The 26,031-nt window shown below is 38.9% G+C and overlaps 1 protein-coding gene across 1 annotated transcript; it reads left to right on the top strand.

Annotated features, from left to right (window-relative positions):
* Positions 1-8,958: 8,958 nt before the first annotated feature.
* ACTR3 (ARP3 actin-related protein 3 homolog (yeast)) lies at positions 8,959-25,433 on the top strand. Its single transcript, XM_010149738.1, has 12 exons — positions 8,959-8,987; positions 10,132-10,187; positions 14,348-14,472; positions 14,997-15,107; positions 16,500-16,595; positions 17,155-17,262; positions 19,364-19,507; positions 20,237-20,410; positions 21,168-21,260; positions 21,729-21,854; positions 23,658-23,741; positions 24,146-25,433. The coding sequence occupies exons 1-12, from the start codon at positions 8,959-8,961 to the stop codon at positions 24,239-24,241; spliced, it is 1,242 nt and encodes a 413-aa protein (XP_010148040.1). The 3' UTR covers positions 24,242-25,433.
* The last annotated feature ends 598 nt before the right edge of the window (positions 25,434-26,031 follow it).

Here is a 26,031-nt window from a genome sequence, read left to right as displayed (position 1 = left end):
TGGGACAGGTTGCCCAGAGAAGCTGTGGATGGCCCATCCCTGGAAGTGTTCAAGGCCAGACTGGATGAGGCTTTGAGCAACCTGGTCTAGTGGAAGGTGTCCCTGCCCATGGCAGGGGGGTTGGAACTAGATGATCTTTAAGATCCCTTCCAATCCAAACCATTCTGTGATTCTGTGAAATCAAATTTTAATTCTTTAGTTGATCCAGTATCTTACTTATCTGTTTTTCCAGTATTGGCATTTTGTTTGTCATGGCTTGTTTGTCATGTGCAAGAGCTTTCACAATATGACTACTTGCGTATTTGCAGTCAGGCTTCATAATCTGTGATCTTAATAAATGCAACTTGCTTTTTATATGACACAGACTTCAGTGGTATGTTTATGTCCACAACTGAGTGGGGCATTTTTTTCTACAAGATAACCGTTTCTAATTGGAAGCTGCCTTTCATTAAAAACATGGTGTAGCATGATAAATATCCTTTGCTTAATGGAAAACCTTTGGTTACCTACTGAAATGCTGAAGTAGTAACCAGTGTACTGGGCAAACTGTAAGTGTGCTGAGAGAGTCTCCTCTATGCTTGCTGTGTGCTCCCTCTCTCCTGTGTGTGCTGTGTCTGTTTGGCTTCACCTCTCCCTCTGCTCAGACTGGTGTCGTTTGGGTGATGCTGTTGGTTCAAAGATGGAGCTCTCAAGTGCTGAAACTGCAAGTAGCAAGCACAAACGCTCAACTTTTTTCTTTCATTGGGAATAACTTTTCAGTTTTAGCCACTGTATTGCATTTGTTTGGAAAAACTTCCAAGTTACGTCAGGCTTCTATCAGCTGTGGGTTTTCCTGCATTAAAATCTGCCCAGGTTTTGCCTGTTTCGTTTCTTCAAGTGCTAGATTTTGTTTGCTTCACAATTATGTATTTGTTGAATCAGCTGATCCCTCCTTGCTTTCTCTGTTGAATGTATGTGTAGTTAACGTTCTCTTTTTTTTTTTTTTTCCTTCCTGATAGATGTTTGTGCAATCTTCATCTTTTGGGTGATGTAGAAAGTTGCCTAATTAATCTCCCTGTCAGAATAAGTAATTTATACTATTAAGTAATTAGTCATGCAGACTTCCAAACTTTTGGGACGTTCTTTCCTCGCTATTTGGAAATACCACATGGAGTAGTCGGGCTGTGGAAAATGCTCCAAAAACTTGCATTAAAATTAAATATAAGTTTTTACTAAGTTATGCTGCTAGTTTATTTTAATACAGCGTGGGTGTGGTGTAACACAGAGGCACTCTTAAGACACTTGTTAAAATGAATTAGTGTAGAAGTCTCAAAGGAAGCAGTAAGTAAAAAGAGTGCATTCTGCTTTTGCCAACACAAACTACTTTCATTATACAAAGATAATAACCAAAGCTGCTTGCTCTTCTTGCGTGGAGGAGAACGTAGTCAAAGGAAAGCGAACTTCATTTTCTGTGTTAAGGCATGTCAGCATGACATGTTTGAAATGGAGTTTACAAATGTAAATAAAATTGACTAGGGTTAGATTTAGACAGTAGTATCATCAGGATGCCTCAACTTGCATTTTGATAGTCTTTAACGTTTCAGTGTGGTCTGGTTTCCATGACTCAATCACCAGCTAGAGTCTTTTGGTAGTAGATGCATTTTATCTTCCTGTTTCTTTTCAGGAGAAGAGAACTTCTCCAGAGTCAAGTTATCAGCGCTGCTGTTTGTGGTGTTTTTTCTTAAAGTTTCAATGCAAGTAAACATTGTGAATTTGAAAGTAGATTCTTTTCTAGTCCATCCAAACATTAGTAAAACTAGAAGCTGCACAATGTGGTAGTTTCCTGTGTTCTCCGGGCTGGTGTAAAAACTGTCACCTGGAGACTATTACAATGCGTGTGAGTTTATTCTGAAGGCTGCGTGGCACAGGCTGCTATTGCCCCTGTGTTCATCTTAGTCATTCACCTGGAGGGTTCTGGGCTGGCTGTTTGTGGCCATGACTTTGCGGTTTTCGCTGCCCGTGAGCTCGGCTTTATTAGCAAGCATTACAGTCGTGTCTGTGCTTTGAGTCGTAGTTGTAGCTGCTGACAAAACCAGCACTGGATAAATATTCTAGACAAAAATAGAGATACTTTTAAAGATAAGTTAACCTCTTTTGGAGAGCTTTTTTTTCCTATTTGGAAAATAAGTGTTTATTAGAAACATTTCTCTTCAAGCTGCCTTTGAGCTCACTTTATAAACTGCCCACTGCCTCAGTCTGCTTGTGGCTTGTTTCACCGTGACAGTTAGAGTATGTGGTGAAGAAGTATTTGTTGTCAAGGTACAAGTTCTTGTTGGAGTGGGCTGTTATTTTTTCAGGGGAAATATTGTAAGAAAATAGTTTCAGATACCCAGTAATGCAGTTAGTTCCAAGGCTAAGGTTGCAGACTGCCAGACCTGTAACATCTCGGGTGTCTAGGGGTCTGTTATGGCTCTTTTACCATGTCTTGATACAGTTCACCTATAGCTTAACAAGATTCTTCATCTGAGAGCATTTCTAATCTTGTGTGCTTTTTCCATTTATGGAGCTAATTCTTTTGCCTTTTGCTATTGATTACTTAAAACATTTTTCATCAACAAGTGTTTTAAAACTTAACAGAAGCAGTTGCTAATTAAACATGCAAATAGTGATGTGTAAAATATATTAGCTACAGATACAAAAATATTAAAATCATGATGCTCTGCAAGGTCTTCTCTGTTTTATCAAGGACATTTGAAAAGAGATGATAAACTAATTTATTAATGAGTTCCATTTTCCTAATATAATCAGTTCCTTCAGGGACTTCTGATGTGCTGCTGCATAACCAATTTGCACCTGATGCTAGAGCTGGGACCTTTTTAAAGGGGCAGGATGGCTTTCCTCTTCCACCATCATTTTTCTCTTTACGGGGATTTGAAAAGGAAATACTCCTAGGCCTTTTGGTCTCATCTGCTGTACAATAAGGATGATAGAAAAGCAACAAATAAAAACATAAAGCCTTGTTCAGGCTTTTTGGTCACATGAGGTCACTTTTAGTCTATATGAAGACTGTATGGGACTCATTCTTGGGAAATTTTCCATTTCTTTTTAAAACAAATTTGTTACCAAAAGACATTATGGAATCATAGAATAGTTTGGGTTGGGAGGGACCTTAAAGATCTTCTAGTTCCAACCCCCCTGCCATTGGAAGTGAAAACACTGTGTCTGTCTTATGTAGACTATATCCAGCTGAAACAGGAGAAAATATGAAGCCCTTTCTGAAGAAGCCTTTGGACAGACCATCCATAAGGAGCTGGGGATTGAAGAGCAGTGTCCCTTTCCATTCTGTTTAAAAACTTGGAGTTTTTGCCATTTGAGTTATTTCATGCTCTTTTGAATATATTGCCGCGTGTGTCTCCTTAGAATCTCCCCACTTTGAGCTTTTCTGTAGTGCGTTCCGCAATATGCTCACCTAATTAAAGTTTTCCTAGAGCTAAGGTAATTTAGCCAGCAGTGAATTTTGCTGCTGTATGCACACCTGCAACAAAGAATTTACATGCTTCAGCGAGCTTAAGTTGCATGTGCACTGTCTTGGATGCCTTCACGCGGTGGCCTGCTGTGAAACCGTGAAATTGTGAAATCGTAAAATAACCTTTCTTGGGTTTGTATCTTGAGCCATTCATAATGATGTTATTAATAGTAATTGAAAGATCCAAGTAATGCTTGAAGTTTCAGAAATTGAAATAATAAGGTACTCTTCTGTGCACTCATTTTAACTGTTTCTCTGTAAAATCTGTTATGCAGCAAACCGTCAAGCTATGATGAAGAACATAATCTACAAGAACAGAGTTTATTTTAACAAGCAGGTTCCTGCACAATACTGTAACAGTCCTTGCTGTGTTCAGGTAGTATATATGGAGAACTTAGAGCTGTGGTGTCTTGAGAGAAGCGAGGTTGTGAGATTGGGTTTAAATGGTGAGATGATCTGCAGACCGTACTGTGAAAGCAATTCATGTGCAAAGGCAACAGACTTCACTGTTCTTTGTTTTACATAATTGAGGCCTCTGTCTGGATTTGGAATTTAGCTTTGCTCTTGGTTGATCTAAAGGAATAGCCCCATGCAGCCTTTTTCTCAGGTAAATTCTTTGGGTTAGACCCACAGAGGAGCTTCAGTAAAGCTGTGGAGTGAAATCCAGGTTGGTGCGTTCAGCTGCTTAGCACAGGGTTTGGAGACGCTAGCATGTAAGGGGGAGTTGTCAGAGCAGGACGACAGAAACACCAGCGTGCGTTTAAAACATCCAGGCCAAGGGCATCTGATTTTAAACTGTAGGAAATAGTTTAATCAAATAATGATTCCCAGGCCAGAGACTCCTGGGCTTTGGTATCAGTATTGCTTTCAGAAATCAGCAGAGATTACTTCTTTTAAACCACTCATCTGTTAGTCTTTTAAATGGCCAGTGCGCTGTTGTGTGCAGCTGTTGGCATGTGGTGATAGTTTTTGACTCCCATTGGCACAATATCACTTGGAAACTCACAATTTCTTCTAGGAAGTAGTACATAGCATGTATGTAAGGTATCCATATCCATGCCTGTGTGGCCATGGAATGAAATACTTAAGTGGCCTTTTGGATTAGGGTTGAAACCTCTAATTGTACGTTGTCTAAGATGTGTATTCTGGTTACTGGGCAATCATCTGGCTTTTGGCCCTAGTTTCTTGCAGTCTTTTCCACTGGTTTCAGGAAAGAAATGCAAAGCACACTGGTCTCAGTAGAGTTTATCAGCAAAGGGCAAGAGGTTTTTATGGGAAATGGGAGATTGTCTCTTCACCCAAATGGATGGAAGAGGATATGGAGTACATACCTCCCGCTGCCTGAGCAAGTGTGGCACCTTATGAAAGCCAGTATCGGCTTACTTTTAAGAATAAGTACAGTTCAACTTTGTGTAAAGCCTAATCCCATCATTGAATGTCGGTCTTGCTTACAGCATGACCCCTTGGATTGGTACTCTATAGGACTTTGAGGTGTGTTTAGTTAGAGAAACCTTGCTGGGCTTGGTGCAGAGGCTGTGGTATATGTCAGAGCAGCATTTTAGGTCTTACACGTGCAAGCTAAGACGTATGCTGTACAGGTTACTGCACTTCGGAAGCCCTTTGCCTCTGCAGGGTGAGATACAAGGCAGTGAATGTGTTGCATTTTGAGTGAGAGCTTGCACAGAAGGGTTGCTGTGGCTCAGATGGTGGGCAGTAATTAGGAACCATCATGAGGCTGACTGCAATTTGATCAGCAAAAACAACAAAAAAAATCCCTGTGAAAAAAATTATCCTTTTGTTTATATTTGTTTTTCTTACTTTATGCGCCTTGAAGGTAAACGAGAGAGAGACCCTTTTGATCGCAGCCTAGTCCTGACCTTTCTTCCAGAGTTTCAGGTTTGTTGTTCCCATTCCCGTTCCACCTCCCTCCCCACAGAAAAGTGGTGTTTTGTTTGTTTTTAAAGTTGCATTGCATCTTTCCAGTGGGGCCAGTGTTGGAGGTACATCTTATTCCTGTTTGTGTGTGCATTTAAAAAAATGTGACCTCTGCCATGAAATTGCTTTTAGTCCTTAGGAGTAGCTGAGAGGTGGGCAGGCCGTAACCCGGATTTGCTCTACAGAAGCTGAAGATCTGGTGACATTTGTCCTCTAGTGCTCTTCTCTGGTTGTGCTTGACTAGCTTGTGTCATTGCATGGAGCTGTTGGTGGAATGACGAGGATACATCTCGTGTTGAGCCTCTCCATTTCTGTTGTGCTTCTCAGCAGCTGAACAGGCATGTTGCCCACGAAGCAGTTGTCTCCTGTTCCTCATCCTTCTGTTAAAAGTGCAGTTGTGCTAGAGCTAGGGTGTGTGAGAACATGTACAGAATGATGTGGACAGGAAAGAAGAGGAGCGCAGGCTCATGGTCATGCTTTGAGGTTTGCAGATGGAGGTTCTGTTGATGACATTCTTCTTAGAAGTTTTTACCCCACATGCTGTTTCCTTTTGGCTTTAAAATTGTCTGTGTGACAAATACGTAAGTAACCTTCTAATGACACTGTTTTCGTGACATAGCCACAGTGGCATCTGTTCTAGGTGAGAGAGCCTAAGAAATCCCCCTGGTCAGTTGGGGACATCATGGAGAGTTTAAATTGAAAGCGGGGAGGTTTAGATTAGATATCAGGAAGAAGTTCTTCCTGGAGAGGGTGGTGAGGCACTGGCACAGGTTGCCCAGAGATGTGGATGCCCCATCCCTGGAAGTGTTCAAGGCCAGGCTGGATGAGGCTTTGAGCAACCTGGTCTAGTGGAAGGTGTCCCTCCCTTCCTAGAAGGTGGCAGGGGCCCATGGCAGGGGGGTTGGAACTGGATGGTCTTTAAGGTCCCTTCCAACCCAAACCATTCTGTGATTCTATGAGAGCCCTTTGGCTGTCCTTCCAGACAACTGTCAGGCAGATCAGTGCAGAGCTACTGTGCAGTTTCAGGGTGTGTGTTTGGGGTGGATGTGACTCTAGAGATAGTTATATACTAGTAGGTGAGATCTAGATCAGTGGAGTTAACTTGGAAATAACCTTCATTAGTTGATACCCACACCCTGTTGGTGGTATCAATGATCCCTATAAAAAGATATTTTTTACCACATCACTGCATCTGCATAGGCCAGAGGATGGTGGGTGAGACCTCTGCTCTTTGGAGGAGTCACTGGGGAATATCAGCACCATATGAATATGAGTGGTGATAGACAGTGAGGGACTATGTGTGCGTGTATATGGTTATATACCTGCACTATATACTCTATATACCTGCACGCACGTACGTATGGGGGCTTCGTAACTTATCTTTTAAAGTCAGCATTATCCAACATTTTTTTTTCCCCTGCTTTTTTTTGTTTCCTTTTTGAATCTTTTTCTACTTAAATGAGCTAACAGGCCTACGAAAGCATTTCAGGTAGCTGAACATGGAGAAATTAAGGCAAAACATCTGAATGATGAAGGTTGAATCCAGGTTTTTGCCATTGGATTTTGTAAATCAGTTGTGTTACAGATTTTAATAGAAACCTGCATATACTTTTACACTCGTCTGTACAGTGCCTTGCTTTTTACTGCTGAGTGCCCCAAATTCAGGGTGGGAAAGCTGAATTCACCTCTCACTAAATAACATGTGCCTGCCTGTCTCCATGGAAGTCCCTCTTGCCGCTCTTCAGCGCCATGGAGCAAGCAGGACAAACTGATTTACTGGAAAACCGATCCAGTATTAGTACTGCTGTACTGTGTGATATCTTTAGTGTCAGGTTTTCTTTCAGTAATGGCAGTGATGGCTGCCCTGAAGAAGACAGGGTGTGTCTCCTTCCCCCGTGAATCACACATTAGTCAGACACACTTTGAACTGTACCAACTGCTTGTGGAAAGGGTGCACTTGTGACATCTAACTTGGCCATGCTATCCTTTTTTCATGTGGTTTGAATATTTACTGTAAGAGACAGTAGTAGAACAATTCTGATCAGGTAGAATAAAGCCTCATCTTTGCAAAAGTGAATTTTTTGAAAGCCCAACTGTTGTTAGATTGTGCACTTGGAGAAATGAAGATTTTTATCAACTTTTAATTTTCAATTTTTCAAATTACCTTTGCTGTCTCATCTATCAGATTTTTCAACTCCATTTTAACTGGGAGAGTACCTATGTATTTAGTTATGAAAGTGAAGCTTACTGTTCATTATGTGTTATCACAGTCCCTGGCAGCCCTGGCTACAGTCTGGAGCCCCGCAGTACCAGTCACCATAGGCTGCCTGTGCCTGGAGGGCTGAGGCGTAGGAGGGAACAGCAAGTCCCTTTCCTCACTGGTGGGTGAGCAGTGGGGACATTCCTGATGGCAGAGAGTGTGGCAGGGAAGACTTGGCACACTAGAGATGTGAAGCCTTACATACAGACTAGCGGCTATAATGCTTTAATATTTGGAGACCAGAAGTCATGTGGGTTTTCCTTTTTTTGGTGGGGCGGCAGGGGGGAAGCCTAAAATGTGACCGTTTCTTCATGAGTCAAGAGAATTCTTGCTGAGTAGGCCATAGTATTTTTAGATATGCTGATTTTATGTCTTTATGTCTGGATATGGTCGGTTTACGTAAAATGCATCTTTCATTTGACTGTTTTTCTTTCGGTCTGCTGGCTGTGCGTGTGTGCTGGGCAGTCTCCCACACCATGAGCAGCGGAGCAGCCTGCTACCTGCAGCAGTTCAGCTTTTCTTTTCTTGAAACACTGAGTTTAATAATCAAACGGTTTTAACTTTTTTGCTTATTAAGGCACTTCTGATCTAGTTGTAGGTTTCTGTAGCCATCAGGCTCCGAAGTTCCTCTGTAGATTTAGCTCTAACATTGACGTGCCACAGCTGGGGATTTGCAGGGGAAGGTAGAGGGAGTGAGTCAGTATGCTGGTTTTCTTACTAATTTCCTTGGTGAACTAACAGCCTCTTAAAACAGTATAGATACAGTGAACAGTTTTATTTTGCATGACAGGTTACAGAAGCATCAGCCTGTGGAAGTCTCTGTTTCTTTTAGGAACTAAATATTTAAGAATAAAATTTAAAAAATGTGTAACTTCAGTCTGCAAAATTAAAGTTGCGTGTCCTGAGTTCAGGCACATAGAGGACATAATGCTGATCTCTTCCCGAGGTGTGGATTTCTTTGTTACTTGTTCCTGTTTTTGCATTATTTATCTTATTTTGCCTGTGAAGTTTTTTTTCAGTAAACATTCCTGTTGATCAATATGAAGTCAAATTTTTTTTTTACATGGTTACTCCAAACTGTTGCAGTGTGTTACAGACAAGATCAGGTTTACTGCTTTAAATACTGCTCTTGCAAAGCATTCTTGGTGTTAGATGGGGTCCTGTGCTAACCTCTTCGTTATTTAGAGGGAAACATACCTTCTTTTTGAGGATACAGCTTTTCCTGGCCCAGCACTAATGCGCACAATTAACATCAGCCATGGAAATTGTGTCGGCATTAGCGGACACGTGAGCAAATTGTGAACTGCTGCATCAGTAGCATCACAGAAACCTACTGCAGCAGCGCTCCTCTTCTAGCTTTAAAAACCAACCTCTTGCTGTACTTTTGCCAGGCCTTCTGCTGTGTTACTGACACACATTGATGGCTTGTTAAAGTGAGTACTGCTTTCTACAGCCTATGATCTTCCAGGTTTATATTCAAGTGCTTGTAGAGGTGCTACTACAGTGTTTCATGCTTTTCCTGCTGCTGCTACTTTAGTTAGTACAGCTGTCTGACTGTATAAAGAAAATGAGAACTTTCTCATGTCTGTGTTCGTTAAAAACTTGTGCGTAGGCTGTAACTCCTGAATGAAGTGTGCGTTTTGGGCTGCACGTTTTAGAATTGCCTATGCTGCTGTTAATTCATTTGTATAAGCATTTCTAGCAGCTGGATAGTTCTGGTACTCTGACTTTTGCAATTATTTCTCATGGCTACTTTGGTAATGTCTTCAGTTTTCTTACGTCATGACAATGAAAGTGATGTGTATATCTGTAGCATATTCTAGAAATCGGGTGGGTGAAGGTGTGCGGTTCTCCTCCTCCTGCTTTCCTCAGTCTTATTAAACACATTTTCAAGATTTTTCTATTTGTTAAATGGAATTTCTTCTGCTACCACTGTCATCAGCTGTCAGTACTTGCCACCTACAACAGTACATCTTGGGAAATGCTTGGGAAGTAATGATGGCCAGCCCTGCTGCCTGCCCAGCTGGCAGTCTGTGGGCAAGGGAATTTTTTCTTCTATAGCTAGCAGTTACAAAGACTTCTACTACTAACACTTATTATATTTCTATAGAAATGCTAACTGCTAACCAGGGAAGAACTACTCTGACTGTAAATTATACTCCTAAGCATTGATAAATTGAATTACATAGTTTGTTCTGTAGTAAAATTTTACTAGAGTAGAAGTTTGTAATGATGCTTGTTTTGTGGCAGGGAGCATTTTTTTTCTACCTTTTAAAAAATAGTAGTTATTTGAGTTTTTTGGGGTGTGTTTTATGTTTTTTTTTTTAAAAAGGAAATTCAGTGGGCCTTTTTGGTATGTTTGTTAAGAAAGGGAGATATCTTTGGTATTTGTGGTATTAAATATTATAACAACCTTTTTTTGTCTCAATAGGTATACAAAGCTCGGATATGCCGGTAATACTGAACCCCAGTTCATTATTCCTTCATGTAAGTATTTGTTACTTGCGTATAAATGCTGAAGTTACACTTATGGTTTCTGTAACTTGCTACATAAAAAACAAACAAAGCTTAAAAAAAACGAACAGCCAACCCCACACAGTTAAAAATGAGCTACTTGAAAAGGCCTCTGAGTGATGACAGAGCAATAGCATGGCTTTGTTAAGAAAGATATTTTCATTAAAATAGTGTACTGTTATATAAGTGAAGTTAATTTGTTGGAAACTGAAATCCTATTAAAATACAGTAGCATAGCTATATTTACTTTTTTAGAAGGCTCTTCCCCTATTAGTGATTTATCAGATAAATCAGTTGACTATAACTAGGAAAAAAAAATATTTAGATAACTCTAGGGTTTAAAATGTTATACTTCCAAGGTAGTTTTCAGTATTACAGCTGTGTTAGTTAATTTACTGTTTTGTAACTAGAACAAGAAAACATTTAATTTTTTTTTTTTCCCTGTGTACAGTTGCTTATTTACTTGCTCCCTGTTTTCTGAACTGTTTCTCCAACTTGAAGTGATAGGGCTCTGGAGAGTAGAACTCAAATCGACTTCCTTTAGAAATGCTTCAACTTTTGACCTCCTACACCACTTGGCATTTTGTCATTGTTATTTGTGCCAAAGTAATCACATATTATATCCTGGTAAAAAGGAATAATTAGTACACCCAGATTTCCTTGTAAATGCAACAGGAAAAGAGCCAGAACTAATAACAAGTAAGCATAGACACTGTGAAATAGAACTTGGTAGTTCAGGCTCTATGGTAATTTTTCTACAAAACAAGTTTCAAAAAGCAATTTTCATGGAAAGCTGAAGTTAATTCACTTAATGCATTCTCCTGTTTACATCCAAGTAAGAGAATTGTTTGTCTCTTCTATATTGGCTTCTAATCTGTAGCTCTTAAGTTGTTTGGCTTTCCAAATGAGTTCATTTGGTTTATCTCAGTAGCAAATAAAATAACACTCTACAGTTTTGTTTTTCACACAAAACCTAGTTTTAACGCTGGGTTAAAGTTACTAAACCATTGGAAAACAACTTTGTTGCTCTTTAAACTTCCTAGCAGTCTTTAATTTAGTAATGGGCAAATGGTTATTTTATTTGATTTCAGAGAAATAGTGTTTACATACTTTTTATGTATCTTCAGCTTCGTTTATTTAAAGTCATTCATTCCTAAAAGGAAGAGAGATTGTGACCCTTAAAACAAATTTTGGGAATGCAATGACATGTCAGATCAGTAAGCAGAGGAATTTATACAACAGCGATGCTGTTAAAGTAGGGACAATGAGGGGGAAATGAGAAAATTTATTTAAACAGCTTTTTGATAAAGTGTGATGTGTTTAAGAAAAAAAGAAAAAGGTGCTCTAGTCCAGATGCTCCTACAGCTGAAATAGTTCTTGACTGCAATTCTCTTAATGAAAAAGGTATTTTTCTCATTTGTACTCTGATCCAAGTTAAATAATTACACTAACTGCACAGTTTGCATTAATCCTCTGCTTCAAATGAAATAAAATAATCCACATTAGAGGAATGGGAGTAGAGTGTAGCAGTACCTAGTTTGAAAGTATGTTACAAAAAACTGTTGATCTTTTCAAAGCACTTTGGTGTCTTTAATTGCCTTAATATTATCCCCAGTGGAAAAACGGTTTGGTTTCTGCTTTGACTTCCAGCAATGGTGGTTGTGTGTTATCAATTTGATTCTCTAAAAAAATGTTAGCTGTTAAACAGGTTTGAGCAGCATTCCTTCTGCCTTGTTCACTTGCTGCTTATCTTACTCCTGCTCTTAACAAGTTTTTATCTCCCACTCCTCTCTCATGTTGTGTTTCTGATTTAATTCTGAATATGCTTGCTTGAAAAGTGAAGTAAATGAGAATATATTGGGCCAGTTTGGTTTTGAAGAGACTTGGGTTCACTGCTTTCTTCCCTGGCTGCTTTTTAGATCTTGGCAGATCATTAATTTTGCTTGGGTTTTATTCCCTTCATCCTTTTCTCCTGCTGTATGTTCAAGTAAGAGTCAACTTGCCTTTACCCAGGGATTCTCTTGATTTGTCATCTGTTTCAGTTTATCTATGGTAGTTTGTGTTAGATAGCCCTTTCTTTACCTTTGAAAGAAGAAAAAGGCTGGAGTAGTGGTTAAGCAGAGAATGGATTTAGTGCAAGTATATTCTCTTTTTTCCTACAAGCTCTTAATTCTCTGCCAAGCAAACAGAAGGCAAAGGCTCTGAGATAGCGCTGGAGTGCTGCCCACCTTCAGACACCGGGGTAGCCTGGCTCTGGTTGCAGCGAGGTTTATTTTCCTCTTCTATTTTCAGGATATGATTCTTGATTCAGGTTGTTTTGCTTCTCGTTTCTGACTTTTCAAAACGAGGGCTGAGCAGGCTAGCCCCAAGGTCAGCTAGACAGAGCGCTCTCATCTTGTTTTAGGCTTGTAACAGGGTGAAACACTTTGACTGGAAGGTTTCTGTAGCCCTGTGGCAAGCGATGGTATCTGACTTGAAACTACTTGAGGGGAACACACATCTGGGCAGAGAAAATTCCCAAAATTTCAGCTCTATAATGGTGACCTGAAAACGTGTGGCAAGGTTCTTGTCACTTGCAGCAAATGCTGCGTTGCGACACCTCCTTGCCCATGACTTTAGCTTCTACTTCCTATCTACCCCCCGTGCATTCTGCTTCCTCTCTACTCTCCTGTAAACCGCTAAAGAAGTTACAGTATGATTCAGTTGTCTTCCTGAAGAGCTCAAAATAACATCTTCTGGTTTATCCTCCTCAGCCTTTCACAACATTTAACAGAGGCTGCACCGCTCTGCTTTTGTTGCCCTTTCTGGGAAGGGAAGGGAGCAGGATGGGGGGAGCATCAGTGAACTAAGGGTGCTTTTCCCTGGCATGCTGTTGATTTCCAAACCCTGTAGCTGTGCTGCCCTGTGTCCAGTGGCCTTCAGCCTGCAGCAGCTGTTTATAACTTTTTAAATCTCAGTTAATCTGAGCAAATACGACTTCTTACTGAGGGTGAGAATTAGCAAAATCATTCTCTTAGAAAAAGCTGCTGATCATGACCTTTGGGTATTTGAGGTTGATATTAATGGCTCTTATTTATATGAATTTCCTCATTTGTGTAAAGGGTTGTGTTTAAAGGCAATAGTAAGACTTGAAAAAATACAGCGGGTATTGCTGGCACTGCAGCCCTGGTAGCCAGGAGGGCTGATGCAAAAAATGTGGGAGGGGAACATCTGTGTTCCTGTGATATCTTATCACTGATCCATCTTTCCAGGATCCTGTGTTTAGCCTTAGCCAGTATTCTTCTGATAAAAACTTCTTTCTTTTTTATGATGAGTAATTGTCATGGAAGGGATAAATCAGGAAGATGCAAGGTCTTAAGTTTTGCAAGTTGTTCCTTGAAGTGAAGGAGAGATTTATAGTCTGTCTTAAATGAAATTCTCAACCCTGTTTTTAACAATAAGATAGGAATAGGCTTTAAAGGAAGAAATAAAACATAGACTTGGCGAAAATCTGTTTGAAACCATCTAAAGGTGCATTATGTGGCCATACCAATTTCTGTCCTTTTAGCAATACTCTTTTTATTTTTGTCCAGTTTTCATTTTCGGTATGCCTCCTACTTCTTTCCTGCTTTCTCTTGTACATGTGCTTTGTGTATTTAGTTGCTATTTAGTCCCTTTTGAGTGCCCTATCTCACTTTCAGAATATGTCCAGAAATTAAATTGGTGCAAGTGAAGTAAAACATCCATTTATATAATAGTTTCCTGCTCTTTCTAAAACTCTATGTTTGGGTTTATTTTTAATTATTAGCAGAGTGTGCAGAAAATTAGCGCACTTGTTGAACAAAACGACATCTGTAGGGATACCTTACATCTAGTAATTACTCGTATATTTTATCTCCCTGATAGAATGTTGAGTGTCTTAACAATTAAATCTGTATTTAGGTCTGTATTGTGTTACTTTATAAACCCTAATTATGTTTACCTATGATTGGAATTCAAATTATCTGTGTTTTATGTATCTCTTCTGTGCTTATGCCTGAAGCAAAGGATGAATACAATTACAGTCTGCTTCTATTTTTGAATGTTGGGTTGGTTTTTTCCCTTGTTTTTGGTGGATATATAATCTACAATATTGTTTGTGTTCTCTGTTAAAGGTATTGCTATCAAAGAATCGGCAAAAGTGGTCGATCAAGCACAAAGGAGGGTTTTGAAAGGTGTTGATGATTTAGACTTCTTTATCGGGGATGAAGCAATAGAAAAACCAACTTATGCAACCAAGGTATTAAGAGGAATGTTTAAAATAATTTTCCAGTACTCTTTAGAAAGCGTCAGCTATACAGTCAACAGCTTCTTAGTGTTTTTTGGTTCTTTAATCTTGTTTTCTTATTAACTCTGTTTAAATGGAAAATAAGTTTGGTATTAGCTTTGTTGACCTTAAGGAGCCTGTGGGAATTTGCAAAAAAGTACGTTAATATATATTTCTTTTGAAGTGAAGGGAAGCTGGGAGAGTGTTAAGCAGAAATAATCACTTTCTTTAATGTTCCTTGGCATCTTCTATCACAACTGCTGGGCTGGGGGGAACCTTTGGTTTATCCGAGTGCCACCACTGAGAAAAGCGCGGTGTATTATCTCTGCTATTCAGGGTTGGAATCTGAATTTCAAATGGGTTTCGGATCAAGGTAGGGAAAACCTAATGCGAGGTTTCTTGCATAAGTGGATCATATGCTTTTACTGCAGTTGAAAACATTGGGGTTTTTTCCCCCCTTTCGTTTCTAATTGTATTTTGATATCCTTGTGCAACAGTGGCCCATCCGCCATGGTATAGTTGAAGACTGGGACTTGATGGAGAGGTTTATGGAGCAAGTAATCTTTAAGTATCTAAGGGCAGAACCCGAGGACCATTATTTTCTTTTGGTAGGTAAACTTATGTCTTACGAAACTTAACAAACTTAGGAAATAACATATGAGTGTTAAGAATGTTTATGCACATTTACGTAGTAATTGTTAAATAAGCTGATCTTGAAAACTGAAGTAAATATAAATTACTGAGACTTTCCTGACCTGGCTTATCAGATCCAGGTTCTTTAATCTTCTAAAGATGTCAGTGTGTCTGAACTGCAAATTCTTCTCTCTTCTCATTTCCCTCCAAATTGCCTGCTCCATCCCTTTTTTTCTATTACTTATCCACTGAATTCAATAATAATGTTTACATTTTTGAGGCAAAAAAGTAGCTGGTTGTTTTGACTCGACATAATTGCAGTTATTTTGTTTTTACAATGCTGCCACCTGGAACGTGAGTCTAGACAGAGAGGGTTTGTTTTTTTTTAAATGAAATCAGAAGGATTGATTGTCATATGTGGTTAGATTAGACGTGAATTAAGATCAGTGTTATTCTGAAGCATCTGCTGTTTCTTAGTATTTCATTTAAGGCCATTGAACTAGGCAAATTGTTTTAGTGTGACGTTTCTAGAGCAAGTTTGGAGTTAAGAGTGTTCGCTATACTTGTTAAAGAACATCTAATTCAACAGTCTTCTCAAAGCAGGTTGCTCAAGGCTGTGTCCAGCTGCATATGTCCACGGATCAAGATGCCGTAACAACTCTGGGCCCTTTTCCAATATTTGACCCCCCCCTCCTTCCTCTCTTTACCCAGCTGTTATATGATAGATGTGATGAGAGTGTTATTTTTTCCCCCTCAAGTTGTATGTGACACTATCCAAAATGCTTTTTCAGAGAAGACGCTTAAGTATGTTTGTTATTTTAATGAAAATGATAGTTTACTATTATAGCGTGTTGTGTGTTGTTGCTAGCTTCTCTCTGTTGAGCTCGTTTCTACAGCTGATCATATCAACTTGTTTTATAGTGATTGACTCTGAAGAAAACCAGCTTTTTTCTTTAGTGAATCACTGAGGAATTTTAAAAATAATTCTCATTCTTCAAATGTGCTAAACTGCATCCTTTGACATTTTTAGGTCCCTGATACTTTCAGTGAAATCAAAAGTTGTAATGAGCTAGCCAACCCACAGAGTAATTACTGTAACATTTTTATTGTGTGTTTTTGGCAGTTTTCACTCAAATCATGTTCTTTGCAATGCAGTTTGCATAAATTCTGTTATCGTCAGAGGTGTTTCTAGATTTTCTTAATTGCACCATTTGCCTTTAAAAGCACCCTTTGCACATTACTATTTTTACATGCTATTGTTGTTGAGGAATGACTCATCTTTCAATAGTTAAGATTTGGTGGGTTTTTTTTGGAAGTCAAGTGTTTGATTTGAATATAAGTAAAACTTTTCTTCTTCTGTCTCACAGACTGAGCCTCCATTAAATACTCCAGAAAATAGAGAATATACTGCTGAAATCATGTTTGAGTCTTTCAATGTTCCAGGGCTATATATTGCCGTTCAGGTAAGGGCAAGGCTGTTGAGAGTTGGAGCTACAGTATTTCTCCTTGAGCTAATACTAACTTCACTGTGAAAACTCTGTGAGTGGTGTTTGAAATACTTTTATGTACTTGTGGCTAGCAGTTTCAGCACTTGATACGCGTTGGTTGTGTGTTCGGTTTGCTGAGCACTGTTCCTCTCTTACCTGTGTAGAGGGCGGCCTCCAAGCAGTAGAGTGTAGTACCTGTTGCGCCATAAACAAATGGATAAATCCCCAACACACCACATCATAATAATGGTAATAGGCCAAGAATTGGATCCCTCTCAATATGAAGCAGCAAAAAAGATGTTTGAACATGGCTAAAAAAGCATTAGTAGTCAAAAACTACCTTCATGTAGCCTCTTTCCATAAGGTGTTGTGTACACGTGTGTAACATTACTACATCAGTTCCCATGCTGTAGATTGCCATGAGGGTGTCTGTCTGGGTATTGCTGGGAGGGGTAACGGAAGGTGGGATCTGCAATGCAGTGCTCTTACTGAGATTTTAAAGGTTTTTTTTTTTTTGCATGTGTTCTTTCACAAGGCTGTCCTTGCCTTAGCTGCGTCTTGGACGTCACGACAAGTAGGAGAACGAACGCTGACTGGCACAGTTATAGACAGCGGTGATGGTGTCACTCATGTTATTCCTGTGGTAAGTGTACATCAAAACTATAGCAGCAGTTAAACTGGAGAGCAGTTTGTCCTGTAACATCTCTGAAGTCTACACCTACACAGACTGAACTAGAACTAGGGATCCTCAAAACTGTCAGGTCATTTCCAGGGTTGAGGGTGTGGGGTTTTGTTTATTTTGTAGTGCAGAAACTCACAGAACTTCTCTGCACCCTGCGTTTCTCAGGGCATCGTATCTTTCAGTGGCTTATCTTTTGGAAGGTGATTTGCCAAGGCCACGCTAAATGATCAATCAAACTATATTGCTTTATCATATTTCCACTTTGTTTGCTGGTAAGAGTGATTATTCTCTTTATGGTAGGCAGTCTGAAATGTTTGGAAACTCTTCAATTCTGTGAATTCATATATAAGAGAGAAATAATACTATATCTGCCCTCAATTACTGTGCATTTACAGTTTTTCTCTATCTCATCTGTTGACTGGTGTTTGGTAGTATGCTATCATGCATCAGTGATACAAGCAAAAAGAAAAAAAATTCCTACCTGACCGACACCCCCTCCAAAAGGTTAATGTGGAATATCTTCTGCTGCATCATGTTGCTAGAAGTAAAAACTAGTTTTATCATATGATGTTTTATTAAATAATTAGCATTTACAGCTGCAGTTTCCTAACTGTCAAATTACTGGTTTTGCTGTAGGTATGTATTTCCTTTTACAAAGCTACATATTTGAAATTTTACGACAAATCTTTAATAGTGTTCCTTATTTGGTTGGTAATATGTCTCTGCCCATCTTTCCTTGGGAACATAAATGCATATTTACGCACCAGAGGCATTTTTTCTTTCCAAAATGAAGTTAATTGCCGCTTTCAAGATTCAAATCTGTACAAAGCTTCATCTGTCTACAGTAACCTCAATTTTAAAAAATGATTGCTATACCAAATAGTAGCTTTGGTGGAGATCAAATGCGCTGTGATGTAGCAATTTCTTATTCAACTTGGTGGAATATAGTGGCTAAATCTTTGTTCAAACTGTGTATCCAAGATGGCATATTTCTAATAAGATGTAGGGAACAACTAATGTTTCAAACCTTCTGTAGGTAACATTTTTTAACAGTATTTAGTAGTTCAAATTGCTGTTTAAAACAGTGGAACTTACCCTGATTTGTGGGTTTGTTTTTTAATTGGAATAAGAGTAGATAATTCTGTGTCACTTGAAGCTTTATTTTCCTTTTATAGAGTGACATTTGCTTGAATTTTGGAATGTTTAAACATGTTGAACAAATTGAGAGCAATAGTATATGACGTTATAATAAAATAGAGGAACTTACAAATGTGTATTCTGTAGTGAAGCTAGCAATAGTGGTATGTTTTATGACTTCGTTATTTTTGGGGTTAGAAAGAACTTTTTTATATGAATGTAAGGTGTATATAAGAAATGTTAATCATTTAGTATTAGTATGGTATCTGGATTAATCTGTTTGGCTGTAGCAGGTCTGCTGAGGCTGAAAGCCAGCCTTGAACACTTTCAGTTTCTGCATTCAGACCAGGTATTTCTAATGCCCTGATACTGGTCCCTGGGACGAGTGTGACTTACAGGGGTAGGCTGATGGATGAGCATGGGCCAGTCTGTTCTGAGCAGTTTCAATTAATGTGCTGAAATTAGGATTTTCTCCCTGCTTTCAGAAAATGACTTTTGGTTCATGTGAACTGTAACGTCTTCCATCAGTGGCTTTGACTGCAGAGCCACATCATTTATTCTAAAATAATATCTTACAATACAAGGTTCCTTGACCATTCTGGTAAGAGTAACCTCATTTTAAGAGAAAATAAAGGCCAAGGAATAGTGAGTCTAGTTATTTGTCTGCCTTATGTACTAGTGCTGTTTCTGTTCCCCTTCACCTTGTACGAATTATAACCGAATGCCAAGTGAACGCTAAAAAATAAAATAGGGCTGCTGAAGGATGGGACTTCTGGTGGTTGAACGAGCCAGTCTTAAAGGGCTTCAGTCTCACAGTCACAGGTGGTGAATAGGACTTTAGGCTCCGTGTCTTTCTCTCTCCTGCCTAAGCTTTGTTGAAAGGAGATCCTGTCAGTATCTTTCTCGCAATTAATTTTATTTACAGGCTGAAGGGTACGTGATTGGCAGCTGTATCAAACACATTCCAATTGCTGGGCGAGATATTACATACTTCATTCAGCAGTTGCTGAGGGAGCGAGAAGTAGGAATTCCTCCCGAACAATCCTTGGAAACAGCTAAAGCAGTGAAGGTAAAGTGAATGTTGAAGATGTCAGGGTTATTTTGGATCAGAACGTGATATCTATTTTTAAATTACAATAATATCTTAAAATCCTCGTCCTGCCAAGGAATGGTTCTGTTTCTAAGTAATATAAAAATCTCTAAATAATATAGTAACATAAAATATCTTAAATTTAAGGTACGCTATTGGATTATACTCGATTTGGCCTAGAATTTCACTCTGCTTGTATTCTCCCCTTTCTCCTCCCCTCCCTTATTATTCTTATTATTGTAATGTTCAGTAGGAAGTGTTCTTGGTGGGATGCGTAATGTAAAGAGCTGCAATTATTCTTTTATTCTTTCTGAATGTTGATACGTTCTTTTTTGTAGTACAGAGCTATTCTGAAAGACATTCAGCTTAAAGTACACTTAAACCTGTTTCTATGGCAATTCTTCAGTGTACTTTAGAACTCATTTCTCGCCATCGTAGAAGTTTAGAGGAAAAATAGATGAAAAGTGATTTAGCTCAGTAAGATGTGCTGCTTTCAGTGCCGCACAGAAATGACTTGTGGTAGCAGAACCATTAACTAACTGTATACAGTAAATGTCAGTTCAGCTGGTTTTGAGGCCTATTCTGTGCCTGCCAATTTAAAACTCTTATTCTTAAAGGTTTAAACTACTACTCTTCTTTTAAAAGTTCATAGCATCTTCTCTGCTATACTTATGAATATACTTGTAACTGTTCATACTCAATTTTCAGGAACGCTTTAGTTATGTTTGCCCTGACTTAGTAAAAGAATTTAACAAGTATGACACAGATGGTACAAAGTGGATTAAACAGTATACTGGAATTAATGCTATCTCAAAGAAAGAATTTACCATTGATGTTGGCTATGAGAGATTCCTGGGGCCAGAGATTTTCTTTCATCCTGAGGTAAGTTGATTTGAATTGTCTACACTTGGTGTTTTAAGTGCATTTTGGGTGATAGCATATAAATAGTGTTTGCAGGCTTTTAAGGGAGTGGACATCCTGACTTGTATTTCTCCCTGTTTGTAAATAGCTATCAGCTGTTGTTATGACTCAGTGTCTTTTTGTTTCTTGATTGCTAGTAAGCTTTGTACAAATTCAGGTTATCTAAACAAAGCCCTATGTTTTGAAATTTTTAAAGTAAATGGGTTACTAAACCTGTCTTTTTGTGCAGTTTTTAATAGAATTTCCAGACCTCACCACACTGTACTGTTTTTCTTACCTGTCTGTTGAAAAGTCAAGTTTCTAGATAACCTGTCATCTTGCCTTTACACCCTCTGTCTCTCTTCCAGTGTTGGGAAAAAATAAATGGGAATAAGCCTCTTCCCAGCCCTGAATTCCTCTCTACATTCTCCTGTTGCAGCTTTTTCATGTTAAGCTGTTTTGCTCTGGTGCTCAGCATCTGAGAAGGGCACGTATTCTTTCACCTGTTATGGTTAACAAAACTACTGAAGAAAATAGCTGGCAAATAGATACTTTAGGTTTATTCTTTCAAACCTTTTATAAATGGCAGCAAAAATAGCTAACAGAACTATTTCCATTATTAGTTTTCATGACATCTCTAGTACAATAACTTCTTTCTCTTTCCTTTTCCTCTTTACCCCTTTCCTTTGCAATACGTGGTCCTACATGTTGACTTGTCTGTTTTTGTTCTTGATTGTAGTTTGCTAATCCTGACTTTACGCAACCAATCTCAGAAGTAGTAGATGAAGTTATTCAGAATTGCCCCATTGATGTTAGACGTCCTCTGTATAAGGTCAGTAGCTATAATGAATTCTTTAATACTTGTTTCACAAGGACTGTGCTTTATATTGAAATAAGTAATTGAAACTGTATTTAAAGAAAACCCCAAACTAACAACGTTAACTGTTTTCCCAGAAATTAGTCCAGTACGCAGAAGGCTTTATGTTGTTCACTTGTACTTTTTCAGTGTGGTGTTTCATTACTGAAACTCTTGCTTAAAGAAATAAGGGAAGCATAAATCTGAGCGAAAGAAGTGAGATGAACTAAGATATAAATGGATTTTAAAGCACAGCTGATTTCCATGTGACAACCTCTTTGTGAATTCATACTCTGTCACCTTAAGTGTTAGATAATGTCCAACTTAAAGTAAAAGCACACCTCTTAACTGTAATCATAAAGCTGTGTTTAGAATTCAAGAGCTGGATAAAGTTGCAGACTCCTGTTTTCGTAAGTGGTTAATCATTTTTGTTGCTCAAAACAGAATATTGTCCTCTCTGGAGGCTCAACAATGTTCAGGGACTTTGGTCGCCGTTTACAGCGAGACTTGAAAAGGACTGTTGATGCCAGACTGAAACTTAGTGAAGAACTTAGTGGTGGCAGACTGAAGGTGAGTTCCTGCAGCTGATGCATTTAACCAGCATCTTTCTCTCCTTTGTTACCGGGAAAATGCAAAGCTAACGTATTGCGATGACGTTCTTGCTTGTTGCAACGTCTTTGGTTTCATTTAAAGCTCTTACATGAACCTCTGAAAAGCTTCTATATTGAACATCCCCCAGCTTTTTTGTGCTTAGTGCTTATTGATGAGCAGCAAATCATCATCCTCAGTCCTTTGAATTTAACAGGAGAGATGGAGCAAACTCACTCTCGAGCTGCCAGCGTGGGCAGTTGGTGGACTGGGGCGCTTGTCCAGTGAAGAAACGCTGAGGGGATCAGCTTTTTTAGGGAGAAGGCGGCTTTGGTGGGGGATCCTAATAGAAGCATAGGTGGTGTATATGGGAAGGTGATCAAAAAAGTGGGACCGGGCCCTTGGCAGTGCTGGGTGGTGGGTACATGAGGGGTAACAACTAAACAAAAGAGGTTCAGCTTGGATAAAAAGAAAACTTCCGTTATGGGGATAATCAGATATTAGAACAGGCTGCCCAGGGGGATGGTGTAGTCTCCACCCTTGTAGGTTTTTGAGATTCAACTGGATAAAACTGAATAACTTCCTCTGAACTTGTAGCTGACTGCTTTGAGCAAGAGGCTAAACTAGAGATGCTGAGGTCCCTTCCCACCTGAATTAATCTATGGTCCTGTGAAACGACTTCATGTTTACATTAAACTGTGTGATCCTTAACTTAGATCAGAGGTCAAAAGTGGAAAGAATATATCTTATGCATTTTTTTCTGTTATCTCTGCTGGTATCTTTTATGTGTGCAGAGTCAAAAACTGTGTTTTTTTCCTTTAAGGCAAGATTGAAGTGATTTTCTTCACTTATTTTTTTTAGTTGTAGTCTAGCTAGATGAGCTCAAACAATCCTTAAAATGCCCAGTATAACTTCATAACATGCTGTGTGGACAACTCTGAAATTTCAGTTACATACAGTTCTCTGGTTCAAGTTACCTACTTTATTCTTAGTTCTCCTTGCTACACTTATACCACTTGGTAGGAAAGCAGGATATGAATAAGGAAATCTGATGCGGTTCTCCCTTCTTGAGCATACCAGGCATTGCAAGTAATCACTGGCTTGGATTTTGCTAATCTGATACAAATGATTTTTAGATACTTTCAAATTGTTGGGATTTCAGTAGGTTGTACGGGGACAAACAAATTCTTTCTGAAACTGTGAGGCACACTGCTGGTTTTGATAAGCTCAAGTGAGGAATGAAGGCTTGTGTGGGTGGGGAGGGAAAGGGGTAAGAGTGGGGTAGTGGCTGTGACTGTATGGGTCCTAGATGAACTCTCAGTCACTCTGCAGCTCTGATGCTTTGTTAAAATAAGGACATGACACTTGAAACACTTCAGAAAGTTAATTTTTTTGAAAAGGGGTTGGTAGTGTAGAACTATTCCTATGTAAAAAGTGATGTCCCTCCTACGTAGTTAAACAGTCCCTCAAGAAATTAGGCAGAAAATGAGATGGGGGTAACTGGAGAGGAACACTGCATTGGAGCTCTTGGGAGAAAATCGGTGTGGGTGCACTTATCCCTGAATGTCTGATAAGGCGGCAACTGGCAATTGATAAGCAAGAGCTTTTTCTTTGTTCGGGTTGTACAAGAGAAAAACTGGTGCTGTAATTGTGAATTTACATACCCAGCATTTAAGAAAATACCGATTTGTGAAAAGTAAGCTTGGAATAAACTGTACTTTTAAAAAAGATCCATTTTTTACCAGCAAAGGTGACTTTTAATGTATTCCTTTTTTTCTTTTACAGCCAAAGCCCATTGACGTGCAGGTCATCACACACCATATGCAAAGATACGCTGTTTGGTTCGGAGGATCGATGCTGGCTTCCACAGTAAGTTCGCTCTAGAGCTGGGCACGTTACAGTTGTTCTGGCCAAGCTTTTGGAGTTCTCGTGGCTCCTTCACTTTGGATTAAATGCAGTTGGGCGATTTCTGAGAGGCCTCAGGTAGCAAATACACCCTCCCACTCCCGTTGGAGTGTTTGCATTAGACTTTAAAGATTTGAAAGAGGAACTGAAAGCTGAATTACAGCTTTATGCGAGTCGCTAAATTGGGCCTTTTGGTTTTTGTGGCAAAATACATTGTTTGAATTAGTGTTCAGCCATGTGTCATGTAATGCTCATTTCAGGACTTCGAGTTACCTGTATTTGTTATTTCCATTTGCTACATAAATGTTGATATGGTTAAAATAAGGTGTATGTGCCAACGACTAATATTTTTGTGCTTCCCTTTACAGCCTGAATTCTACCAAGTATGCCATACCAAAAAAGATTATGAAGAGATTGGTCCTAGCATCTGTCGTCACAACCCTGTGTTTGGAGTCATGTCTTAAAGCTGACCTTGGAGGGGTCAGGGACAGGGAGGTGGGGAGGAGGAGCAGTTGTCTTTCTGATTACTTGTTTGTCTGATGGCTGGTATTAAGATAACAAACATGACTTGACAGTAAGACCAAGACCAAACGCAATTAAGCAGGATTATTTTAATAAGTGTCTCAACATGCGGATGTAGTGGAAAGCCAAAATGATCACATTTTTTCTTTAGATTGATTATTTGAACCTGTGCGTAACAAAACAAAAAAAGTGGATTTTAGTTCTTTCTGTGCCCTGATATTTTGTATATTAATGAATTATCCAAGATTTGGTGGGATTTGACGGTGTGTAGATAGTCAGCTCTCTAATGCTTCTGTTGTACCCTTTCACGGGTGCAATGCAGGAGCTTGTTTATATTTCATACTTTTTTATACTTTGAGGAAAAAATATGACTTAAACTGTAATATTTGAGGAAAAAAATTTACCAGTGACCAACTTGAAAGTAAATTAAAAAAGAAAAGAAGTCATGACTCACGCAGCTAGTTCTTGCAAATCATGACTAGTCTAAATCCTGGGTTCCATACAATGCGAGTGCTTTTGGGACGAAGAAGCTAGTATCTTGGATTAACTGATGCCTGCTAGTGCTTTCTGATTACTTGGTGCATTTTCATACTATCTCTTGCTTTAAAAAAAAAAAAGTAAAGACAAGACTGTTGGACCAGTATTGCAGTTCTGTAGTGTCATTTCTAATTAAAACCAAATAATCAGGTTATCAAAATTGGTGTATTTAAAGCCTAACACCATTCCAATAAAGGCACAAAATTTCTTTTTATGTTTGTGTCAGCCTTGTTAATCTCATTCCGTGGGAAGTTGTGAGCATGGGTTCCTACATACCCGCTGTGGTTTTTGGAGAGTAGGATTGGTCTGTGAGGTAGCGATCATTATGTGCATGGTGTAAACTGAAGTGTGAGCATTTTAGAACTGCAGTTTATATGTTCATCTAGGTAGCACTTATCTAGATAAACGTAACATCTCCCCAGGGTTAGGTTTGTTCATCTACTTTGTTCTGTAACCATTTTTCCCCCCACTTTCTCTCAAGTGGTGGCATACGGGAGACAGCACTGCGTTTTGAATCTCTGGTTTTTCTGCAAGAAAATGCCATGTAGATAAAAATAAAGTGAAAACAATCTCTTTCTCATTCTTTCTAGGAAGAACGCTTCATATATTGAGTGGAACTACTTAAAATGTCTGTTAATATTTGATGAAAGAAAACTCTTCTCTAGATGGTTCTGAACTCGCAAGTGTAGTTAAGGTTGTTTACATAAAGACCACAAGAGGGAGATCTCTTGGTTTCTTCTGAACTGTAAAGATTCCTCAGACTTTTTCCAGAGGAGCTTATCAATTTCCAGAGCTTCTGGTTGCTTCAGAATATGATAAATGAGACTCCAAAGTGAGGATAAGTATTTTTACAGCAAGTATTATAAAACTTCACATGCTGGAATCGAATAGAACCTTGGTGCAAACAAGAAAATGTTAAATAATGGTATTACAAAACGGTATTATTAACATCTCCCTATCAATGATACAGTTTTTGAGAGTTTTTAAAATAGTGACTTTTCAAGCCGTAACTGCTGACTGATTCATGTGGTAAGAAAGACCAATAGGCAAATATGTGTGAAATAAAGAAGTTAATTTAAGCTGTGATTTTTTCCAACAGTTCTCTGGTTCTGCTACTGTATCCTGCTCTGGTAACTGGATTTCCTGCTACACTGCGATGGCCTGAAGATCAGGCAAAGTTGTGTGGGTTTCCCCT

This window comes from Eurypyga helias, unplaced genomic scaffold (genome assembly GCF_000690775.1).
Source record: "Eurypyga helias isolate BGI_N326 unplaced genomic scaffold, ASM69077v1 scaffold12494, whole genome shotgun sequence".
Lineage (NCBI taxonomy): Eukaryota > Metazoa > Chordata > Aves > Eurypygiformes > Eurypygidae > Eurypyga > Eurypyga helias.
This window is presented reverse-complemented; position numbering and strand designations above follow the sequence as displayed.